General features: G+C 26.1%; 1 protein-coding gene across 8 annotated transcripts in view; it reads right to left on the reverse strand.

Moving 5' to 3' along the window:
• LOC135927206 (sterol O-acyltransferase 1-like) overlaps nt 1-26094 on the reverse strand; it is a 45596-nt gene extending 19502 nt beyond the window's left edge. For 3 of the 8 annotated variants that reach the window (XM_065463162.1, XM_065463157.1, XM_065463159.1), the window contains exons 1-12: nt 25954-26093; nt 25721-25911; nt 19459-19512; nt 19303-19410; nt 12958-13340; nt 11966-12192; nt 11239-11308; nt 11074-11194; nt 10823-10961; nt 7607-7741; nt 7169-7267; nt 5672-5810 (exon numbers count right to left, since the gene is read on the reverse strand). In XM_065463162.1, the coding sequence (XP_065319234.1) occupies nt 5672-5810; nt 7169-7267; nt 7607-7741; nt 10823-10961; nt 11074-11194; nt 11239-11308; nt 11966-12192; nt 12958-13340; nt 19303-19410; nt 19459-19512; nt 25721-25911; nt 25954-25983 (1696 nt within the window). In that variant the 5' untranslated portion in view covers nt 25984-26093. Of the gene's footprint in view, nt 1-1529; nt 1637-2719; nt 2749-3488; nt 3525-5316; nt 5410-5671; nt 5811-7168; nt 7268-7606; nt 7742-10822; nt 10962-11073; nt 11195-11238; nt 11309-11965; nt 12193-12957; nt 13341-19302; nt 19411-19458; nt 19513-25720; nt 25912-25953 lie in introns of those variants that run through there. The other 5 variants (XM_065463155.1, XM_065463156.1, XM_065463158.1 and 2 more) reach the window with 4 other exon arrangements.
• Nucleotides 26095-26463: the final 369 nt, after the last annotated feature.

Raw genomic sequence — 26463 nt, forward strand, 5'->3', positions numbered from 1 at the left:
AATTAATCGTAATCAATATTATATTAAATCAATATTTGATTTGATGCTATTTCTTAGCATACAAGAGCTACCTTTCCGTGGGACTGGTTCAACAAATATTACGGATGCTGCAAAAGATGAAAACATAATTTATTCTTCTGGGCTATTTATAGCAATGTTTTCCTACACCATCCAAAAAGACCCTGAAAAATAAAATTGAAATTTATACCCCAAAATTCCCAATATACATCACCACAGATTTAAAACGAAGTAATATCCATTATGGCAGATATGGTGCTTGAACATATTTCAGACAAATATGATAAAAGCGAGATGCCTTTTTTTTGTCTTAAGGCTGATGAGACAAAAGATGCTTCAGGTTGTGAAAACCTGAGCATAATAATTCGCTATATTTTTTCTGGAGAAATCCAAGAAAATTTAATAGGAATCATTAATTTAGAGTGTCTTTCTGCTGAAAGCCTTACAGATTGCATTTTAAAGCAACTTAATGATCTAAATATTAATTCAGCTAATATAATAAGCCATCATATGATGGTGCAAACGTTATGTCTGGCCGAAATGGAGGAGTGCAAACACTTCTTCAAAAAAAAATTAATAAAAATGTTCCTTTTATACATTGCTCAACCACAAGTTGCATCTTGTGGTTCAAAATTGGTATAATAATATTGTTATTATTTATAATTTTTTTAATTTATCAAATGCATTGTATAATTTTTTCAGGCGTTTTAACGTATCCTGTAAATATACAGGCCACACCCTTAAGAGACTTTTAGACCAGAGGTGGACTGGTCATTTGGAAACATCTTGCATTATTTATGAGAATTTTGAGGCTATTGGTGAAGTAGAACTCTTAATTCAGAGGTTTCAATTCATGATTCAGTCGAAGCCTCTGGTCTTTTATCTCAATGTATTAATATAAATTACATTATATTAGCCATCATAATTTATGAGATATTAATTACAATAGATCCACTAAATAAGTATTTACAATCAGTAGGTACTAATCTAGTGGATGCTAAAAATTGTATTGATTCTACTATCAATATATTAAAAAATAAAAGAAGTGATAATTCTTTTGCTTTGATTATGATTAAGGCTGAAAAACTTTTATCAAAATTTAATCTCACTCCCCAAAAATCATCACGGGTACGTAAAACGCCTAAAAATTTCCAAGATTTTTTAGTTGATAGCAAACTAGAATTCGATTGTGAAAAAGACTCCAATTGGAGTTCTTTAAAAAGGATATATTATGAAATTATAGATAACTTTGTGGATCGTTTTTTAGACCGATTTACAGAAGATGATTTTAATCTTTTTTCATCTTTTAATACATTGTTCCCCCTTGACCCTGATTATTTTTTATCAGATAAAATGGCCACATTAAAATCCCTGTTAAACTTAAATATGGAAACACTGCATCATGAAATGAAGATAGCAAAAGGATTGCTAGCTTCGGAAGCTAAAGAAAATCATAATTTTGAAAATATCTTACATATTATGTATAAAAAAAAATATAATCATGCATTTAAATAATTATATAAATGCTACTCAGCAGCGATAATCATTGGAATATCAACGGCTTCTTGTGAGGCCTCGTTCTCTACATTAAAGAGAGTTTTATCGAGCAGTAGAGAGTCTTTGAAGGATAAACGTAAACAAAATTTAGTATTAATAGCGTATGAAAAAAGAATAACGCAGAATTTATCTTTTAGTTCATTTATATTAAAATTTAAAAATCGCCGTATTCTACTATAGTAATATTTTGTTTTGTATATGCATATTAAGTATTATTTTGTTTTGTATATTCATATTATAGTATTATTTTGTTATTAAATTTTTAATAAAAATAGGAAAAAATTTCTATGAATGCGTAATTATTTGTTTGATTTTAAAAAAAATAGTGCCCCCCCCCCCATAAGTAAGCACTTGGCCCCCCTAAGTGAAAATTCCTGGCTACGGCCCTGTTTCTTGATTTAAATATCTCTATTAAACCATTTAAAAAAATGATGTAAATAGTTCATTCTAAAACTCAGGCCACAATATGATACCGAAATATATCATTCTAAATAAAGAAAATTAAAAAAATATCTAGGGATGTAACGATATTGGACGATTATTCATCTTTTATAAAGTCTCAGTTATCAGCCGGTATTATTAACTTTCCGATATGATCCGATAAAATGGCGTCTTAATTTTAAAAAATTTTCAGTTGGCTTTATTATTAATTCAGCCATTATAAAAGATATTAGTTGAGAAAATGCATCAATTAGTATGTTATTCCATTTATATTACTTAAAAAAGAACTTGCTAATCATTACGAGCACAGACTATAAAAAATGCAATGTATAAAATATATCTATATTTATCGGAGACCTATAGAGACACCATTTTATTTTTCAAATATGTTTTTCGGCACGGCCCAACCTATTTTATATTTTCAGGCCCCCGGGTATATTTAAAAAAATTAAACAGGAGACGGGTCTGTAGAGCTCTGATATTTATTGGAAAAATTACTTATTTTAGTAACAAATTTAGATCCTCATTTTTCAATGCAATTAATACTTTATAGACAAAATTTATTTCGACAATGCATTGACATCAACTCTTGTGAATTAATTCATCCAGTTTACATAAAAAATTTAATTTATTTATATATTATTATTAATAATAGAAAATTAAAATATAGACATGGAAGAAATCCCATCAATATCAGCAACCAATTCAACTGGCATATTTAGTTTGAGGGTGCTGTAGGCAGTCAGTTAGTATTGATGTATTAGTTTTTTTTTGTTATATAAAATAATTGGTTTGGTTGGTTATTTTTTTTTTATATATTTGTTTATTTTTAAATTAGTAATTGTAAAAAAATAATAATAATTATCAGAGACCTGCAGAGGTACCATTTGCACGGCCCTGATTAAAAAATTTCGTGCCCGGCCTGGATTTTTTTTTTCAAAAATATTTTACGGCCCGGCCCGGGTTTAAAAATTTTAGGCCCGGTTCGAATATTAATTTTTTTATATAATATTCGACCTGGTATATACAAAAAATTTATCTATTTGGTATTTTATCATATTTTTCGGCGAGTATTATCATTTAATAAGCCATATTAGCTAATGTTGTTAAACGGCTCGTTTTGAGCCGATTTTTAAATGGCTAACTCAATATTTTGCCAAAAAAATATTAACTAAGCCTCGAAATTTCGATACTATATGTCTAGACCTTTGCTCCTTTTATGAGCAAAATTTTCAGGCTTGCATAATATTTTTCTGGATAAAAAACTGAGTTAGCCGTGCCGTTTAGCAACACTACTACATATTTTATTTTATTTTAAACAGACATTTAGTATATTACAAATTGATACTATAAAAAATTTGTGTAAATAATTTTGAGAATATACTATATTAATTGTATTTATAAAAAAAATAAAACTTATATTTTAATTAATAAAAAATATAACATATATTATATAATAATGTATTTATTACCTATTATCCTTTGCGTATTTATTCCATGGCGGAAAACTATAATTATATTATGTAATAGATACTATGAGTGTTAGCTAGTGTTAACTTTCACCAAATATTATATTAATCATAATATATAATCATTATAATCATATCTAATGGACGAATATAATAATTCATGTTGTATAAATTTTTTCAAAAAATACGGCCCGGCCCCATAGACCCAGGTATTTTTAAAAAAAAAATTTCAGGCCCGGCCCAGGTTTTTAAAAAAAAAAAATTCGGCCTGGCCTGGGTATATTTTAAAAATTAAACAGGTCTCTGATAATTATTATTATAATAATGGAATATATATATCATTAAAAAAATAAATAGGATTATCATTTAGGATTTTATTATTATATTTAAAAAAAGATTTTTTTTTGGTTTTTAAAAAGGTTTGTAAAAATATTGTTTTTTTAAAATAGAAATAGAGAAAAATTTAGTTTTCAGAATTTAGTATTTGGTGTAATAATTTTGTATAAGGAGAAAATTAAAGATAAAACAAGTAAAAAAAAGGATTTGTAAGAAAAAAAAAGGAAACAAAAAAAAAGAAACTCTTAACCAAAGTTATAAAAAAAAAGGAAATAAAAACTCGGAATAGATCTTATTAAAACAACCGATCCTACATCTCCTTTGTAGCATTAAATTTGTCAGAGGGGATCTTATGCTCTACTGGTAAAGCAAATGAAGAGTCTAGTTTAATTAATAATACCAAGAAAATTGCATGTATCCCTTGAAATTGAAAATTATCTAAGGAACCCTATAAATAATAATTATCAATTCCTTTAAAATATTGGGCTGTGAACTGCTATAGATGTCCCAATCTTTCTAAACTTGCTCATCAATATAGCAAAACCTGTCACAAGTGTAACATCAGAATCTGTTTTTAGAGAAGCTGATGATATTGACAGCCTATCAATGCAGGTTGACCTTGGATAAGTCAGAAATTTTAGTATTTATGAAAAGAAATCTTCGATATATTAATTTTAATTTAAATATCTATTCAAAATTTCCAGGTATATTTGTATAATTACTATATAAATCAGATCTGCAAAAGTGCCATTTGCACGGTCCAGCCCGGATATTTTAAAAATTTATTACATTTAATTTTAATTTTTATAGCTAATAATGGCGATTTAACATATTCGATTTTAAAATATATGGCCCGGCATTTTTAAGCCTGACACGGGTATATTTAAATATAAAATATGGCTCGACCCGTGTACCCAGACTTAGGGCCTTATTAACAAGCAGGTGGCGCTCAGACCATTTTCAACTGCTATATAAATTCTTAAGTAAAATTTTGTTGGGATGATATTAAATTTATTTAATATTGGCAATTAATATAAGGGAATGCATGAGTTATTAAAATATAAAAAACTAAGTAGTATTTAGTTGAGAGATGGACAATTAAATTTTGTTTAGGGGGAATAAAATATCCGCCCAATTAATATTGAGAGAGTGTGTATTGTCACCTTTAATTATTTGTAATTAAATAAAAAGTGTTAAATTGTATTAACGAAGGTTAATCTAATTTTGTGTAAATATTTTCTCTAAGTAAATAAAATTTAGATGACTATATCTCAGCTAAATATTAATTAATTTTTACATTATTTTATAATATATTCCAATAGTTATAAATATTAAATAAAATATTTAATAAAATTGAAGCGAAATTTCATTTTATAAATTAGTATAACAAATATGAGCGAACTATTTCTACTCTTGGTGTGATATTTTAAAGTTCTGCCGGTCTGGCAATAACATCATTAATAAATAGTCCCAGATAGTGACGCGAAAAATATTAATATAATATTTTCTCCCTATTGTTTCTTTTTTGCCTATTGAACATTACAAATGATGCTAAACAAATCAGGAGGTGGTAAATATTTGCTATTCACTTTTATATCAAATTTTGTAAATAAATAAAATAGATAAAACATCATCAAATTTTAAAATTCATTGTTCAATAAACTCTAATGCATAAAAATAAAATAAAGTAGAAAATAAATATTTTGAATTTTTTTCTTATGATTCGATTAAATCAATCCATTTATAAAATATAGATGTAACTCAAAAAAATACTTTCTAAAACTATCTAATATGATATAAAAATGGAGTCTAGTTTTTAATGAACAAAATATTTGATATTAAAAGCTTACATCCAATAATCCCAAACATAACGAGTAAGACCGGATAAAAAAATCTGAAGGCCACCGCTATTACCAATTCGTGAGCCAGCGCTGATATTTGAAAGACAGCTAACATTGCCAATGGCCGGCTAAGTCCTTTTCCCCAAAACTAGTCATACAATATTAAAATTATTAATACACCTAATATATTTTACAGCACAATGTGCAATAAAAACTTCAATTAAATAATCCATTTCTATTTAATATTTTATGTATTTACTAACTTTTTTATAATTGATGTTAATTTTCATATAATATTAATGAAAAATGATGAGTATTTAGTTAATAAAAATTATATATTGTGAGGACCTTTCTTTAGCTGATATTAATAATTTATAACTAGTATCTTATAATAAAAAAATATTTGTATAAAATACTAAACAATTTTTAAATAAATACAGGCTCAACTTTTTTTAATTTGTTACTGCTTAATTTATAAATACTGCCTAAATTTACTGCCCAAAAAAATCATAGCCATCTCATATTACTAATCCTAGCTCAAGGCCTTAACCCATATTTGGTTTAGGCATAATCACTCAATTTTAAATGTCCAAATCTCTTTTTATTAAATTCTGCATATTTTTAATACCCCAGTTATTATTGGTTAATGATAAATACTGCCAAAACAACATATAGAAATTTTCTAAAACACAACCTAATTTGTTAAACAACGACTAAATATTTTTTAGAATGCAATAAAATCCATTTTTTATATATTAAGTTGTGAAATCATGCGGTCGCCTCCTCCGATCTATTATATATCATAGCCCCTAGGACGGAAACACCAAGTTGACTTCAGAGAAAAATATGATCCTTGCTCGAACCCAAAACCATCGGATTGGCAAGCGACTCTCTTATCGACTAGACCACAGATGCTTTCCAAAAATTACGATTTATCAAATATTTATAACCAAATTAGGCAGTATTTAACCAAATGAAAAATAAAATAAGTAAAATATCAATTAGTTAAACACTGCCTAGTAAATATCATAAACCGATGTTATTTTTGTTAATTTATATTTTACCCTTTCCAAAGTTGATTTTTTTTACTTATCATTAAAAATCCTAATTATTCTATTGTTATAAAATTATTTGCTCTTTTTTATTTAAATTTGTTTCTCAAAAAAAAAAATAAGTATATTTAACGATTATTAACAAATTAAATTTTATATACTTGTTCAATTTGTTCATTAAACAAATTAAATTAAGCATAGATAAATTTTTATTTATAATAATAATATGGCCCACCAAAACCAATCTTTATACTTACCTAATTTATTATATATTTAAATGATATCTTGAAAACACTGGTTAAAAAGGTATTTCACGCTAGGACACAATACCTGACCTGACCATATTTTTACCTTACCAGATTGCCTTTGAAGGTTTTATTGGAAAATTATAATTTCACATGTAGAATTGAATTAATAAAGAATTCATATTCATTTCTATATAAAAATATCTAACCATTCTCAAATCCCTGTAAACGTAAATATAGAGCCAATCATGAACTACAACATTCCACGTTCTGTAATATTGGGTAAACGATGTAGAGTTCCACCAATCCTATAAAAATATATTTCGATAGAATACAAATTAAAAATTCTTGATATAATGAAGAATAAATAGATCTATAAGATTAACAAACAAATTGCAAGTAATTTTAAATAACCTTAAAAAATATATCAAATTCCATGAAAAGCGAAATATTTAAATTTATTTTATATAAATGTCAATTTCAATAAATTGCTACATGCTGAATTGGAGTAATTATATAATTAGTCAGCATGGCAGTTATTTTTCGCCAAATTCAAAAGTAGTCAATTTGTCATAAAGGTCACTATATAAAGGTTAATGTTAAAAACATTTTGGCATATTTTTAATTTATTTAAATTCATTGAAAACCTTATAAAACATTCTATCGGCAAATCTGAGCATTTCAGCAAAAGCATTTAACCAGGAATGCAGGACACCAAAAAACGCTATGATTAGCACCATAGTTCCGGGTAACATGGAACCGAATACGGACAAAATCATGGTCTATGATTAAAAATGACAAATATATTATCAAAATAATGTATTTTCGAAATTTTTAGTACCTTTTTCTGATCTTACTTTTGAAACGTAGTAAATAAAGGCACATCTCCTTAACTATACAAATTGGCATATTAATTAGGACACCAAACCACTCTTTTTCACCGATATCAATCATATATTTGAATTGATATATACTTTTTACCTAAATTTTATCCATATCTTATTTGATTTACAGGTAAGGAAGAATAAATACTTGGTGTCGGTATCGATCAACACTTTCAATTTGGTACCCAAAATAATGATTAACGCATAAATAAAAACATTGAACTACAATAAGCCATGCATTGAACTATAAATTTCTGAACAGATAAGAAAAAAGGCGTTGTAAAATTTTCCTTCCTATTTCTAAAATTTTTTAACAAGTGCCAATCCACATATTCTTCATTGATCCGATCCGATATTTTTTAATGTTGGTTCACAACCGATGCGATTTTTATATTGATTTTTACCAACCCTCTATGAACCAAATGTAGTTAAAAATCCATTATGCAAAAATCGAATTATGGATTTAATTTTATTTTAATATTTTTATTTCTACAATTAAGATAAGTCTATATAATTAAAAAAAAAATTATAATTGATAAAAAAAATATATATTATTATTTTAAATATTTATTTCAAATTACATAATATATTTGTTTATTACTTATTATTATTATGTATATAGATTTGTGTTATATAAAAGTGATTTAACAATAAAAATATTTTATATAATTTTAGAATTGCAATTGAATTGGATATAAAATATAACTGATCATTATAATATTTAAATGACATAAATTATGGCATAATTAAATTATATTAAAAATCAAAACCATTGGTATCTTTACAGAACAAAAAATTAGATATGGCATCGGATCGGTAGTCGGTCGATATCAATTTAATATCGGGAATATCGGATTGGATCGGCCTCCAAAAAGTGGTATCGGTACACCCCTAGTGGAAATAATTTTAAAACTATTTTTTAATACATATAAAACATGCACATTATTAAGAATATTGAAAATGAACATTTTTAAAAAAAAATTAAAAAATAAACATTAAAAAAATATATAGGTCATGGCGGCATTGAACTGTGAGTAGAGACTAGATTTGTTGTTTTAGATAAAAACACTTGTTAAAATCTCTAGATTTTAATGAGATTCTAAGTACGAAGAATTTTAAAATTTTATAGGTGCAGGGCCAAAATTCCTTAAAGTGGTCGTTACCAAGCAAAAAATATATTAGTTAAAGGAGGGTATTTATTAAATTTTCGTATCTCCGTTTAAATAATGCATTCCGGAAGGGAATTGCTGGCACATACATTAATACATGTATAATCCCCAGCTAATTTTCTTCCTTCCTTGAATGAGAATGTAATAATGCCTTGACTTACAGTCAGCTGCGTTGAGTCTTACGTGTTAAATGTAGGTGGGTGCCCTGCTATATTGAAAATCTTGTCTAATATAGTATTGATTGTTTGATGCCGGATGCTTCTCCTCCACTGAATTTACAGTGGAGGGATGGTAGCCATTCAATTGACTGTCGTTTTATCCAAAACACAAGTGTAAGGAAAAACAATTTGACATCCTAAGCGTAAACATAATACTATGCATTCCCCAGCACTGTGAAGTCCAAAATTAGAAATAGTTTACGCCACTCATAGCCATTATCCAGGCTGGCAAACTTTAAATATGGCACTGCTTCAGGTTGCAAGTTCGAATTATGAAAAATGACGCAACGGTATTAAGTTATTTATAGTAAGTATCTGTCAGAATTTATTTATTTCCAATTTAAGACAAGTTTCATATTACACATTACTGGTAATGTAAGCTAAATAATAATTCTTTTTTTTACTGATAAAAATCAATAAATCTACTGAAAAATATATAGGGGACTTGGCAACCCATTAATCGCATTTTAAAATTAAATAGATTATAAGGGTTAAATATTATCCTAATATAGCTTTTATTAGTATGCATCTATAAACAAAAAATGTTTTGAAATAACCAACTATTAAAATTTTTATTTAAGAAATAAAATTTTGATGTAAAATTCAAAAGATTTTTACATGACAGAATTTTAATTTTTAATTATATAATCAATTATTATAAATTAAATTTTATAGCAAAGTTTTAACTCTCTTTTATAATTTGAGAAAGTTTTATGAGTATTTATTTTCTCCAGATATTATTTTCATCATGATTAGTCAATTTAGAGCTAGCGGGACTTGCTAACCCATACATGTTAATTATGGCAGTTAATATGAAAAAATATTTTAAAATCGTGGAAAGATAATTTCATGGCTGTGTATGATTGGTATTTAGTATTAATCCTAAGCATAATCTCTCCTTAAGATCCTTATTATTATATTTCCAAAATGTTTATTAAATTAACCAAAATATGTTTAATTTTATATATAATGAGCTTCAATTTAAAAGTATTATGATATTTTGAACAATATAATAATAAATTTATTTCAATTCATTATATCCTAAAAAATTAATGGTTTAGAAAACCCTCAGCTTTGCCTAACCTGACTATTGAGGCGTATTGAACAAAATTTCAACTCTTAAAAAAATTAAGTTTCAAAAATATTATTACATTCTTAAAAATGTTTACAAGGCTCTAAAAAAACAAGAGTTTAGCGGATTTTACAAAAATCGGGTCAACTAGCCCCAGTCTCCCCTTGACAGATAAATATTGAAAAAAGATAATATACTGAAAATTTATACTGAACCCTAGAATACTGAGATTAATATTTAGACTAGCAAAATTAATAAAATATTAAAAATTTTGTTATAAAAAAATATATTGGTATTTCGAATTGAAAATTTATACTGAACCCTAGAATACTGAGATTAATATTTAGACTAGCAAAATTAATAAAATATTAAAAATTTTGTTATAAAAAAATATATTGGTATTTCGAATAAATACTGGTGGAATAGATATGACACTCAATTAAAAAACAATATTTGATATGATTGGAATTAAAGAATAAAAATACCAGACATGATATTTAAATAATTTAATCAATTTTACTTTTGGAGTCAAGTGATCTTGATTAAAATGTTTGAAAACCGGTATACAGAATCTTACAAATATGTAATATGTATAGAAAAGGCAAGTCAGAACTTGTGCTAAATTCGATACAACGTAGTTCCATCTGATTATATTTGTTCTATAAGATAAACACAATTAAAAATGATTAGAATATCAGACAAAATTTGCATTCAGGGTCCATATTTTAATAAGAAATATAATATTATTGAATAACATTTATTTAAAAAAACCTAGGATAATTGTCTCTGTATATTAATGTAGGAGCGAATAGGAAATATAAGTATTTTGAGAAATTAGGAGTGGTTTCCTCAATATCCTGAGACGTTAAAAGGCGTTTCTTTAGCTTAAGGTCTTTAAGAAAAATAATAAATTAAGTAAAATAAATGTCAAAAAACCTTTTTCGAGTGTTTTAACTTTGACAATGTTTTCGTGCACGAAGGAATGAACTTTCATCAATAAACGGAGCTTTATATCATAATATCAATATTGATAGCGAAAATAATATAATTGTTTAATTTCATATAACTTTACAGCCCGATTTATGAATGTCATTTGCCAGTCAAAAAATGACACCCCCAAAAATATGAATGAATAACATCGTAGCTTGATTATTTTAGTGCTCTAATTACGTTTTAATTTAAAATGTCAAGAAGTTCCAAATCATTATCTTTTAGCTACAAAACCAATTGATAAAAGAAAATTTGGGGTTCAGCATTTCTAATTCTTATTAATATTATAAAAAATTTTAAAAAATAACTGGATCAATGTATTGACAAAAATAAACAATAAAGTTGAAATAATAAAAATATCTCTCAATTTATAAAGCTAGAATCAACCTTATTAAAATGTCAAGTAGAGCACTCCAATCATCATGCGACGATTTAATCAATATTAAGAATGAAAATATTGGTTCATAACTTTTTTCTAAGTCTGCGGACTGAAACCAGGTTTTTTTGAACTCAAACCCACATATTTATTGGGTTCACGTTCTGTAATGAAACCTTTAAAAAAATTTCTGAGCCCGGGACCCTCTTAAAAATTTTAAGGACCAAAAACCCTTAAAAACTCCCATCAATATAGTTTAAATGCCCCAACATGCAATTTTTAAATATAATAATTAACTTGTTCAAGCATAATAAGAAATGATGAGGCTGGAGGTAGATCGTAAATCATTAAAATAAAATATATTGGTATAGCCAAAAACAGAATTTGATAGGTGACATATAAAAAAAGCCAAAACGTGCAAACTAAATTCCGGAAATTGCACTTTTTAAGAGTCCTGAATACTTTTACGAGTGATTTTGAAGCATCTTTGCTAAAATTTGAATCGTTGTCGACCCCACTACTTTCTAAATTATAATGTATTATAGTTTCTTTAAAAATAAATTAGGGGATATGGAGTCTGTTAGGGTTTTAAGAATTGAAATCTAAAATTCCCACGTCATAGGAATCTTTTAAAAGCCTGGAATAATTAAAATGTGGCGTTTTCGACTGTTCATTCGTAAGTCATTATTGATTTAGTAAAATGAACAAATCTATAATTATTATAGCTTTATAGAATAATTTATATCAACTTTATCTAAAAATCAATTTTCTAATTTTGATTAACATTTTTTAAGTTTATAACAAATATAAAATAGTTTTATTTATTTTATTTGGTAATAAAAATTTTAACGCATGGTAAAGAACAAAAAGGTATTTTTAAAATGTAAAATATCTTTAAAAATTTGTTGGAATGTATAAATTTTTGGTTAGTAGACGAGTTATATATACTATACATATTGATTATTTATTTTAATTAAACTTAATTGTACCTTTTTAAAAATATTTTTTAAAAAAATTGTGCTATTTTCGTAAAATTTTGATAAAATTAAACGAAAAGTTAGAACCGTATAATAATCAAGCGAAGATTTCACAAAACTCAGTTAAATTGAAAAAAGGGATTCAAATTTAAAAATTTCGGATTAAATTTTTCTTTGCAAGAAAGGGTGAGCAAGTTATAAATCTTAAGCAACGGACGGGCGTTGCAGACTTTTAATTTACATCATTTTATTACACATTATTTTCAATTATCGCAAAAAAAATTCGTTCATCATTGAATCTTTTTTTATTACCCAAAGGTGTAGATGGATCAGTATTTGGATAATGCACCCAATCATTATTATTGTTTGCACTATTATTATTATTACCATTGCGATCCAAATCATTGTGTATATTTCTCATTCTTAACCCAGAGGAGTCTCCTATGTAATCATAATCCCTTTGGAATTTATTATCTTGATTCAAATGTAAAGTATTTTGAGTGTCATGAGAGTCTTTATCAGGTGTATTTTGGGTATACGAATTTCTATCCATGTAGATCATATGGCATAAAACCCAAAAACGAAATATAGGAAATAATATAAGAATGGTGGATATCATCAAGCAACACCAAATAACGATAACATGTGGAAACTGTCCCAGAGAATATGTAATCAGTTGAAAATCCCATACAAATCTAATAAAATGTAAAAATTGTATAATGTAATTTCAAACTAGTAGCAAAATGTAGGGAATTAGAACGGTGCTTAAGGTAAAACTATTATTCTAGGGGGAGTTTTCTTGAAAAATTTCAAAATATTAATATTAAGCTTAATCAGAAACCTGTAAAGGTCAATATTTTTGGCCCGGCCTAAATTTTAAAAAAGTGCCGCACCTTCAAATTTATTTGAACTAACATCACAACACACAAATAAAAATAGTAATGGGATACATAACAGGGTTTCCCATAAAATAAAAAAGTACGATCAATAAATGAAATTAAATTCCAATAAAAAAGAAAAGGTTCGGATCAATAAAGTAAAAGAAACAAAGACTCAAGAAAAGGTCTGAACGAAAAAGTAAAAAAGTCAACAAAAGAAAATCGTTAATTAGAGGTCTCCCGTAGTTTGAAAAAATTCACCCGCCAGTCCTTTTATTTTGAAAATTTTATTGAGTCCGCCCACTCGATCATTAAAAGTTATTTGATTGATAGATAGGCCCTTTATTTATTAGTATATTCTTATATAAACTCATAAAATATATAATATTATAAAATAAAAAGATAATTTTTAATTTAATGAATATAAGCCCATTTTGCTCATTTCGCCCGAAAAAATGTCAATACTCGGCAAGCGTGGGAGGGGTAAAACCTTCCCGTTTTAGACTTCTAATCTTTATTTATCATATTTTTTGTATTTTTTTCTTTAAATTTTAGTTATTTTTAAATATATATTTTTTAAGTCTTTCTTTAATTTTGTGTCAATTTTTGTCATATTTCCTCATTTTTGCTCTTTTGATCATATTGAATTTATATTTAAAAATATGCATTATAAATCTAGTTTTCAAAATAATTCAAAATTTAAGAATCGAATTGATTGAAGAAAATTTTACAGATCATATCGCATATTCGCTGGAAAATGATAATTGGAACCTCCTTTTCCTAAATTTGCAATATTAATTTCGATAAAAAAATAATATTTTTCTTAAGCTAAATGAATTACTGTGAAGATTGATTTTCTCCAGTCCAAACATGATATGTTTCAACTGGCCATAAGATATTATTGAATTATATTTGTAAATTAAAAATTACAATAAATAATTAATATTAACATCATATTTTATCATTCAGACTCATCTATTTAATGATAATATTTTATAAATTATTGTCTTTATTATCTGGATAAAGTGCAACTTGATAAGCTGGTAACGTTAAATAATACTATAACAACCCAGGATATCCTAGGCAGATCAAAAACTTTTTTTAAAATAAATATTACTATTAAAAAATCTTCTAGACGCATTTTATAAATCCTAAGATACCAGGGATGTGAACCCGAACCCTCCTGAACCCTCGTATTTTGAATGTACTCGAACCTGGACCCTTTTAAAAAGTGGAGGGTCCAAGGGTTCTAGACATCTAGGTGTCATAAAAAAATTTCAAAAATAAAAAATAATATAAATTTTTTAAAATTTTAATCAGTTTTTTTGGTGGAATCATTTACAGGGACGAGAACCCGGACCCTCGATATTTCGCTGAAATAAAATCCTTTTTTAAAATTTAGGGTTCAGGGTTCAAGTTTTTTTTTTAATTTTGAAAAATTTATTTTTTTATTTTAAACTTTCATTTTATTTATTTTAAATTATATGATAAAAATAATATAATAAAAAAAACATGTAATTAAGCGATTTTTATTTATAAAAGAGTTCATATAAAACAATTGTTTTTTATTCAAAAAAAAATTAATTTTTTAAAAAAAATTTTTGATCATTTTTCGTGGAATATTTTTCTTATATTTAAGAATCGGTCATGTAAAAATTTTTAAATTAATTAAAATAAATTTTTTAAAAAAATGATTTTAACTAATTTTAATAAGTCATTATTTTTCTGGTCTCCGAACCCTGAACTCGAACTGGGTTCAGAGATTTTTCACTGAACCCAAACCCATTTTTTTAGAATGAGGGTTCCTCGTCCCTGATGATTTATTTTATCTTTTTTTCTTTAAATTTTCTTCCTGGACTTCCATTTTATTTAAAGATTGATATCATAGATAATTTTCTAGTGTAGGTATTAATATTTACTCTACAAATGATTGCCTAAAAAATAATCACTTTAAAACTATCATTGATAAAGCAAGGGATGTTGCAAAATATCTAAGAACTCCCACAATTGTAAGAATATTAAAATCAATGAAAAGGTCAATGGCAAAATTAGATTGCACAACACGTTGGTACTCAATTTATATGATGCTAGAACGATTATTAAGTTTGAAAGATTTCTGTAATGATTTTATTATAAGAGAATGTGAAGTCATTTTGTCGGAAGATGATTGGCACCAAATAAAGGACCTTACTAGTGTATTAGTTCCTTTAAAAATAACATTAAGATTACAATCAGAACAATTATGTTTATCTGATTTTTATGGCATATGGATTAGATGCCGATTAGATTTAAAAAGATTTACTAGTCCTTTTTCATACGGAATATTAGAAAATATAAAAATTCGAGAGCAATAATATTTGCAAAATAGTGTTGTATATGCTTCTATATATTTAGACCCTCGATATAAAGTTTTATTGAGTATTGAGCAAAAACAAATAGCTAAAGACCATCTTAAGGATTTATGGCATACCCAAAACTCCATTATTTACAATATATTGGAGGCTAAGACAATACCTACTAGTTGTAGTGATAATAATGATAATGATAGCAAAATTGATGATCTTGAAATTTTACTTTTAGATAGAGAAATAAACAAATTATCACCAGTTAGAAAGGAGGATCAAAAAATGCCTATTGCATCTTGAAAAGTTCTCAGAAGTTAAGAGAATATATAAGGATACAAATATTTTAAAAATCAGAGAAGAAAATTCTTCAATATATTCAGAATTATATATCTTGTCTAGAATCGTCATTGTTGTACATGGCGACACAAGTACAATAATTTATGTATTATAAAGATAACTATCTTAGGCAAGTGTAGAACGTAAATTTTCATCTTTGAAATATATATTGTCTAATTTACGCGTAAATCTCAAGGATGTATTTTAGAAGATATTATGATTGTGCGATAGAATAAAACATTTAAAATATAAATTATTTCATTTTTTTTTATTTGTAAATAAATTAAATGTGTATATATTGAAATAATAATAAATGAATGAAAAAAAAATTTTTTTTGAGTCATTTTTTTATTTTCCTTGAACCCGGACCCTGAACTCGGGCCCTATTTAGATTTTATTAATGTACCCGAACCCAAATTTGGACCCTTTTTTTGTCGAAGGGTTAAAAATACTCAAATGAATATTTTTAAAGATCTTTCTTATATAAAAAATATTTTAATTTAATACTATTACCACAGTAGTGTTGTTAAATAGCCCAATTCGGGTTGATTCTAAAAAATAGCCCTATTAAGATTATAACCAAGAAAACATTATGTAGGCTTAAAGATTTTGCTCATAGCCGATAGAAATGCTTGACATCTTAATCTCGATGCTCACATAATATTATTTTAATTAAAATCTTAATCGGGCCGTTTTGAAAAATCGACCCAAATCGTCTAACAACACTAAAGTGCTAGTGTTGAACGATTATTTATTACGGCAAAGCTTATACTTTCTGATAGTAGCTCTTGACTTGGGGATGACAATATAGAAATGCAATAAAATATAAATAAATTATATATATATTAGAGGTCTGCATTGGGCGGGTTTTTGGACCCCCGCCCACCCAATATTTTAAAAAAATTTAACCCGCCCGCCCATTAGTCTAAAAATTTTTACCCGCCCGCCCATTATTTATAAATAAATTTTAACCCAGCCCGCTTACAAAATTTAATTATGGCCATTATTTCAATTTTTTAAGCATCTAATAAAAAAAAATCAGCATTACACCTCTACAAATTGACAACCAGATTTTATGGTTTTGTTTAATTGAGAATTGTCTTTTTGAAAATATCCGGTTATTTTTTTATTATCTATAAAATCTTCATAATTTACAGATGAACATTGATGCCGAAGGAAGAAGGAAATGCCACTTTTGTTATTATATTTATAGATAGATTCGCAATCATTGCAACGAATCCAATCTAGCTTTTTGTCATTTTTATCGAAAATGATTTAAATTGTTTCCACTTGAAGATTTGAGTTTATTGTCTGATTCATTATCTTTTAACTTGTAAAAATTATTTATTATTTTTTTAGATATATGTTCTTTATTCATAATATAATTTTAAAATAAAAATTAAATTAAATTAAAAAATATTTTTTTATGTTATAAAAAATAAAATTTATTCCCCTAACTTTTATTGGGAAGCCCCGGTCCCAATCCCTAAAGTTCTTAAATCAATTGGGTAGAAGAATTTCATTAAGGACAGGGATTAAAAACGAGTCCCTATCTCTTAAACAAAAAATCCAATTCGAAATCCTAAAGGGGAACTACAAGTGTTTCTTCGAAAAACTCCCTTTTCCCTCCTAGTCCAGCACGCATGGTGTTCCTATTTTATAAAATTACAAAATAAAAATAACTTAAAAAAACGATTGTTACAATAAAAAAATAAATATTGTTACTCATCATTTAAATAATTATGATTTTTTTTAGTTTGTTTCTGAACAAAAATTTTAAATTTCTTTAACCCGACCGCACATTGTTTAAATTTCTTAACCCGCCCGTAGTTTAAAATTTTTTTAACCCGTCCGCCTGCCTGTTTTCAAAAAATTTTTGCCCGCCCTGGGTGGCCCGAAACCCCGCCCAATACAGACCTTGAATATATATATATTTAAAATTATAATCATATTTTTATAACAATATTTTTTATTTGTGGCAATAGAGATGATAATAGTGGATTACTTTTTTTGATAAATAGCGGTAGCGATAGCGCCCTATTTTACTTAGTAAAAAGGTTCATAAATGTTTTAAAAAAATTAAAATTAAAAAAATTTTATATTTTATTTATTTAATGTTATCTCTTCTTTAGAATATTTACCTCTAGGTGTTATTAATTTGAGTTATATAATTATAAAAAAAATGTAGAAGTTTGTGAATTTTTAATAGCTTATTAAATATCATGGGCTAATCTTCTAACTTGGCGAGTAAATGAGGCAATTACTTTAATTTAAAATAATTATCCCATAGATAACTTTTAAACATTATTACAAATGAATGAAGATATTAAATGTAAAAATATGGCATGTAAAATAATATAAAATAAAAGCGATTTAGATAGAATTATTAAAAAAAATATGACTTCGAATGGTTTCAAAAAAAGATATATTTTAACATAATGAAAAGGAAGAAAATTGAATAATCCTAACTCCATTAGCAGCAATAGCGATGTCTAACCCATTTACACAGATCCCAGTCGAAAGATAATTTCCAGGATTAAAATATATTCTATAATAGAGAACAATTATTTATAGAACTATGTAATATGGGCCCCTGCATTCTTGTTCGAAATAATTGATTTTTATATTTATTTTTAAAGGAACGTTCCGAAAATTGGGAACGAGACATTTTTTGGCCGAGATAGAGATGGCATGGGAACGAAAAATAAGCCGTTCCGGGTCTCAGGTAAAATAAACGAGAATATAATAATTAAAAATGTGCATATTTTAATCAGTTTGGAACCATAACCTAGAACCCTTTTTTAAAATTTATAGGACCCGGAATCAAAAACCCATTTTGTTCTATTTAAAATGTTACATTCATTTATGAGGATTTATTTAGTGTTTACATGTTTTCAATTTTTTTTGACAGAAAGTTTGTTTTAATGAACCGAAATCACTTTTTTTTAAATATTCAGAATCGATAGTTTTTCGTTAAAGTTCCAAACCCTAACTTTAATATATAAGATCCATTTTATACAATAGACCATTAGATTAACTTTAATATATCTCACTGCTGAAGTTACTATAACAAAGCCTTCTATCAATAGCATCATTACTTTTCTCCCTCGATGAAGTCGAAAACGATTGTATTTAAACTAAAAACGATTAGAATGGCAACAAATATGTTGTAAATGGTTTTTATGTGGTTTACTTCTAACATTTCCCTAAAAAATATCGTTTATCTATATTTATGTAGTTGTAGTTAACATTACGTCAATAGGGATGGCCTCTCAGTGAATTCTTTTTCTTTTAAGCTTTCGTGAGTCCTAAATAATAAAAATTTGATGTAATATATTAAAAATGAAAATATTATGTAAACAAAAATGTGGATAATTTTTCAAGGTATATATGCAAAAAAAAGTAATTTATTAGCAAGGTGAAAAAAATAAAATAATTTTATCATTTTTGAAGGCGGGATTTAAGGAAGATTTTATCCAACAATCATTATATTAATTTCAAACTCAATATCGATGCCATTTGCCAAAAAATGTTATATACTAGATTAAAATAATTTTAATTTATTTAAAAAAATACACCCATTTTTTTTATTATAAATTAAGGATAGAATAGCCCATTGTGTGTTGGGTTGGATATACCAATTTGATATTAGAAAGAGATGCAACTTTGAGTTATCGATTTCATTTCGCCATTAGGGAACTGGGTCTAATATCAAAATTTCAGCAAAAAAAATTGACCTAAAAAATTAAATAGGGGTTTATAAAATAAGTCATAACATAACCAATTCTGTAATTAAAATTACGAATAAACTTATATATATTGGATATGATTGCGTTGTATGGTATGATTAATATAATATACATACGATTCAAACCATATTTTTATACTGCTCCTAAATTATGTTTACATTTTCAAAATTATATAATAGAATTATATGCTTGTTTGGCCTTTGGTCTGAGGTGACTTTAGTTTTAGGACAACATCGTAGTGATTTTACATGATGTTGAGTTTAGAATACTACGGCTCAATTTTTTTGCCCATGTCGGGTTTTCATTTTGAATGATTAAATTATTTAATTATCCATGAAATTATTTCAAATGAAAACTGGAAATTTGATCAAAAACTTTCCATTATATGATTTTCGCAATCATAATTGATATATTTTAAAAAAATTAAATCTGCCGGGCTCAGATTCTATAAAAGAATATTTTTAAGCCTAGTCTAGGTTAATTTTTTGATAAGATTTTATAGTACCTATTTCCAAGGTCAGATATATGAATACATTATAATTTGTCCAACCGATCCAATCAAGTATATTAGAAATAAGCCCAAGTCCGTTCCCAATTTGAAAAAGTTCGATTTCAATTAATACGGGAAAATTATAAGGGATTAATAAAAATATTTTAAAAAATTGAAATTAAATTAATTTAAAGTTTTGTCCAAATCCGAGATCCCCAATACATATGAATGTGTTCGAATTAGATTATCTCGAGTTCCGCGTAGAACTGTTTAAATAAAGTAGGCTAGAATAATCCAGAAAGTGAAATTTTGGAAAAATTTATCAAGTTCACCTTTATCACAAAAAAAGGCAAAAAAAACAAAGAAATATGCCCTTATATAGTAAAAGCCTCATAAAAAAGCTTAGAAAGGCTCTGAATTCACTAGTTTTAAAATATAAATCATTTCTGATGTTTACATTTTTAACCTTAATTAATATGGGAAAAAATTGATTTTTTAAATTTAGATTTTAATTTGTAAAATAAATGATAACTTTATGAAATGTCCTGGTTTAATTATCAACTAATACTTTTTATACATAATGATAAACTTAGGAAATCTATGATAATTAAATATTATGAATAACAGTGCTTACGCCTTTTTTTACCAGGGTACTGAATGGTTATATAGGTATAAGGCTATATTTATCCTGCTATAGACAATTTTTATTTCTAGTAATATTTACAATTACTCTTTTTTAGGCCTCATTTTTTGTGCGCGTAATAGCGGCCAACTGTGTAAATACTTTCTAAAGTTGATTTTATGCTCTTTATCTTTAACAGTCCTGCACACGACTGCACACGACACTTGAGGTCGAGTATATCAGACTCGAGCCTACATTCTCTTGGATTCGGGATCTCAAACTTTGACAAAATTTTAAATTAATTTGTTTTCCCAATTTTTATTACTCCTTATAATTTTCCCGCATTAATTCAAATATAGAACTTTTTAAAATTCGGCGCAAATTCGGATCTATTTCTAAAATAATATTTACTAGCTCGGATTGGATAGGTCGGACAAATTAAAAATATTTTCTTGTATCAGGTCTTAACCTTGGAAGTAAGTCCGATAAAATATTATTAAAAATAAATCTGTGTAAGAGAATTTTTTTAATATTTAAACAATTTTTTATGTCTGCCTGCATCTGTTTTATTTTCATATTTTTTAAATTTAAGTCATTTTAATAGGCATGTGCAAATTTGCGTAATTTTGTCACAAAAAATTTAGATAATTATTTTTAAAAAATCTTAAAATAATAATTACCATTTTGGTACTGAAATCTATTGTCTCTTCTAATTCTATAGCATCTTAACTTTTGTAAATACTCATCTTAAAAATATGGGACTAAACATAATATTGGTTGTGACCGCTTATTTGAAGACAAAATTTATCGAGAAAGAATACCAGTCAAATTTCAATGCAAAATTAATTATAATGCTTTATTATGAATAAGGATTTAAACAAAAAAAGAGAATTATTATCATTACAATTCACTGCCCTTTTATAGGGGGCTCCTAATTGTAAAAAAATAACAATTAAAAAACATTTCTTTAAAATTAAAAACGAAAAAATCTTGCTGAAAAATCATATTTATCAATAAAAATAAAACTATATAAATATAAAATAACTCAAAAATCAAAATACAGGATGATTTCACAAAATACAATCTAAATAGAAAAATACATCGTGACTAATCCTGATTACATTTTGTAATAGAATCCATTAACCTTAAAGACAATTGATAATATGATTAATTGTAGGGCTGTGCCGATATTAAATATCGGATCGGTACCGATATTTAGCGTTTTCCGAAAATATCGGATCGGGCTAATACCTGTAAAGAAACCGATCCGATCTTTTTACTTTTCTTTTTTTTGTTATTTTATTTTATGTTATGTATATTTATTTTACATTATTATAATATTTTCTAAATAATTTTTTTAAATTTTATTTCTTTTTTAAAATAGATTTATAGTATTTTAAAAGTTTTTTTTATAAAAATAGAAAGGAACACCCAAAGTTTTATTTATTTTAAATATTTTCAAATAACGCTAATTTTTTTATTTATACTTTAAATAAAAGAATTTTTTTAAATATGATATCTGAATTATGGAAATATTTTACAAAAGACAATGATAATTTTGCAAAATGCGTTATCTGCGGAATCATCTGAGTCTGCCTTCAGTACAGCAGGAGATATAGATAGTTAATATCGTAGAAACTTATTCCCAGAAAATCTAGAGGCTCTCATATTTATTAAAAAAATCTAATATATTATAATTTTATATATTAAATATTACAATTTTATAATTCCAACATAAAATGGATATATTATTAAATATATATTTTTTTATTATAGTCTTAATTGTAGAAATAAAAAAATTAAATTATTCATAATTTGATTTTTTGCATAAAAAATATTGATTTCTTAATTACATTTGGTTCAAACGGGGGTGATTAAAAATCAGTAAAAATATCGGATCGGTTTTGAAGCAATATCGGAAAATATCGGATCGGTGAAAAATATGTGCATCGGCACAGTCCTAATTAATTGTATTCAACTTTATTGTTAAATGTGTATGAAATTGATGCATTTAGATTGATTTTGTAAAAGATATATAAACTAAAGTACAAAATATATTAAAGCAGTTAAAAATATAATAAATTGTTCAATAATAGCCAAATATGTCATTGGCGCAGTTTCAAATAAAGAAATTTAATATAAAGGAGTGCGAGATGGAAGTTTATTTATCAAAGATGAAATTCATTTTTAAAATGTCAAAATAGAAGACAAAAAATAGTTTTCATTACAAATATTGGATTAGGAATTTATTCAAAATTATTTACTTTGAGTTTACCGAAGACATTAGATGAAATATCATACGATGATATGATTAAATTTTAAAAATTATTACCAGAAGAAAACGAGTTTTATGCTAGAGGATATTTTTCCAAAACAGAACAATAAAAAGGAGATACGATTACAGAATATATAAATAAATTAAAGATAAAAGCAAATACGTATGATTTTAAAGAGATGTATAATACAGTATTGCGGGATAAATTAGTGTCGGGAATTACGAATGAAAAAATATTAATGAAATTAATCAACACTCCAAACTTGATTTGGGAAAGGGCTGTTCAAATCGCTACCTAAATGGAAATAACGGAAATGATTTCGTATAAAAAATTATCTGCAGGAAAGGAGATAAAATTGCAAAAACAGTGACAAGGGGGCAGCACGACAAGTATAAACCAATATCAAAAATTATTTGTTATTGTTGTGGATTATAAGACCACATAAATCTTAATCCAAATTTAAATGCAATTTGTCATAATTGTGGAATAAAAGGACATTTACACAAAGTATGCAGAAGGAATCGTGGTAAGAAAGAATATATTCGAACGATAGATGTCCCAGAAAAGGAGCGAGAAAGTTTTAAGGATTGGGATTCTCCAGAGGAGTTGCGGAAAAAATTTGAGGTGAAATTATTGATAGATAAAATATATATTAATTTTTTAACTGACATAGGATCGGCAGTCTCCATTTTGAATATAGAAGACGTTTATTGTTTAAAATACCAGTAGCAAAAACGGATATTATTTTAAAATGTTATAATAATGTAATGATCGATATTCTAGATAAATGTATATTACCTAGTACTGTAAACATTTCTAAAAAAATCTAACGCGTTCACGTTCACTTTCAAAAGAACGTGTACGCGTTTCGTTCAAAATTTTATGATAAATTCTTTTAAAAATTTAATTTAATATAAATAAATGTCGTATATTTTTTAAGACAATATATTAGCCATATTAAAAAATAATATAGTTTTATTTGATAATATAGTTAAAACAATATAATATAGTGAATAAAAAGATATTTTTATTTACAAAAAATTTTTCTTATTAATTTTTAATAACACTTGTTTTTCAAGATTTTCATCCAATAGACAGGAACGCTTGGCAGTTAATACGGCATTAGCTATACTAAAAACGCGCTCTACATGCAGATGAGGGGATTGCAGTTTTATACTTAATAAACAACTCTTTTAAAGAGAAGAATTTATTAAAAACATTTATTGTTTTGTCCTTTGCTTCAATAAATTGAGATAAGTTATCCTCCTCCAATCCTCAATTATTAATTAGAAATGTATATAGTGGCCCATACCTCCCTAGAACTAAAGGAGAAGCAGAGCGGCTAGTACAAACTTTAAAAAACATAATGATTTAAAATACAAGATTTTCTGTTAAATTGTCGAAATACACCACAAATAACCAAAAAACAATCACCAAGTACAATTATGCTTAAATTTCAACCCATATGATCCTTACATTTAATAAAACCAATTTATCCTCATCTATACATACACCAGTTACCAGGTTTTTTTTTATATATAAATGAGAAAATATATGCAAAAGACTTTTAAAAAGATATTTGGATTCCAGGTATCATCGTTAAAAGAACAGGACCAATGTTTTTAGCTGAGACCAAATAAGGTTTATGGAGAAGACATATTAATCAGTTAAAACATAGGTGACAATTATGATTAAAAAATAGAGAGGGAGGAAGAGAAGGAGAAACGATGCAAAATACACCATGAATGAATGTATTTGATCCTATACAAAACTCGATAGCCAAAGACATTGATTATAAATGGTAAGAAAATTATTTATACCATTCCAAATTGAGAGCCCAAAAAGGAGAGAATAGATGTAATAGAATCAATTAACCTTAAAGGTAATTTATATATGATTAATTGATGTATTGAGATTGATTTTGTAAAAGATAAAACTGTACAAAATATATTAAAGCAGTTAAAAATATAATAAATTGTTCAATAATAGTAAAACATGTCACATTTAAAACTCAAATCCTCACTAACTGTGCTGTTAACTTGGGTCATAAATTTAATATTTAAATAAATAAATTGTGGATTTACATTTAAAATTTAATTTATGATAAAAAATAATGAAACTTTACTAAAATATAAATACTATCTAAAATATCTATATAAATATAAAAAGTATTTAAATTTTAAATACAGTACATGTTAATGCCCAACCCTGCTAACAAAAAATCAAAAAAAAAAGTTTATGAATTATATTCAGTTTGTCTAAATATTACATTATAAATTCTAAAAAAATATACATGATAATTTTTTAAAATTCTGATTCTTTAATTTAATTAAGAACTTTATAATAGGAATAGTTTGTTATAAAACAATTCAAATTTACTTTGATATCTCTGGCACTGAATAATAAGATGTTGAGGTAAATTGAGGGTTAATATCTTTAGATATATCAATAAAGTTATGTAATTTGTTATCCATCATAACATTATATTTTTCCAAATTTACCATTTCAATCTTTGACTTTAAAAAATTAAAATTCTTTTGAACATAATTTAATATGTCATCTTCGCATTCCTTGGGTTAACTTGTTATCTACCAATAGAAAATAAAATGTACCTGAAAACATTTTTCAACATCGCTACTCATTTCTTAACTTGATCCAGGCATTGGAGTTTTCTTAAAAACAGACAAATGATTATCTGTCACATGCCATGATGAGGCGATATGATGTCAAATAAAATATTTCCAGTAATTAACGAAAAAATTGATATGAATATTATTGCAGATGTTAGAATAAAAAATATTACACATTTTTACAATTATATATTTATTAAATATTGATTTTTGCTATCGAATTGCAAAGGGATCGTTTGATTTTCAATCAGAGACGTCGTTAGTTAGGTGCTTTGGTTCAAAATTATATCCAATATTTAAAAAATGGATTAGCGCTCTATATTTTTTTTATCACATTAGTAATAAAATCTATTTATAATTATTTAATATTCTTTTATTAGATAATCCTACAGATTAAAATAAAACCAACTTATAGAATCAGTGACAAAACATAAAATCTGCCCAATTTTAGGTCTATTCTGAAAGAATTTTAGCACTTGCTTCTCAATCTTT

This window comes from Gordionus sp. m RMFG-2023, chromosome 3, assembly GCF_954871325.1.
Source record: "Gordionus sp. m RMFG-2023 chromosome 3, tfGorSpeb1-WG-v2, whole genome shotgun sequence".
Classification (NCBI taxonomy): Eukaryota; Metazoa; Nematomorpha; class Gordioida; order Chordodea; family Parachordodidae; genus Gordionus; species Gordionus sp. m RMFG-2023.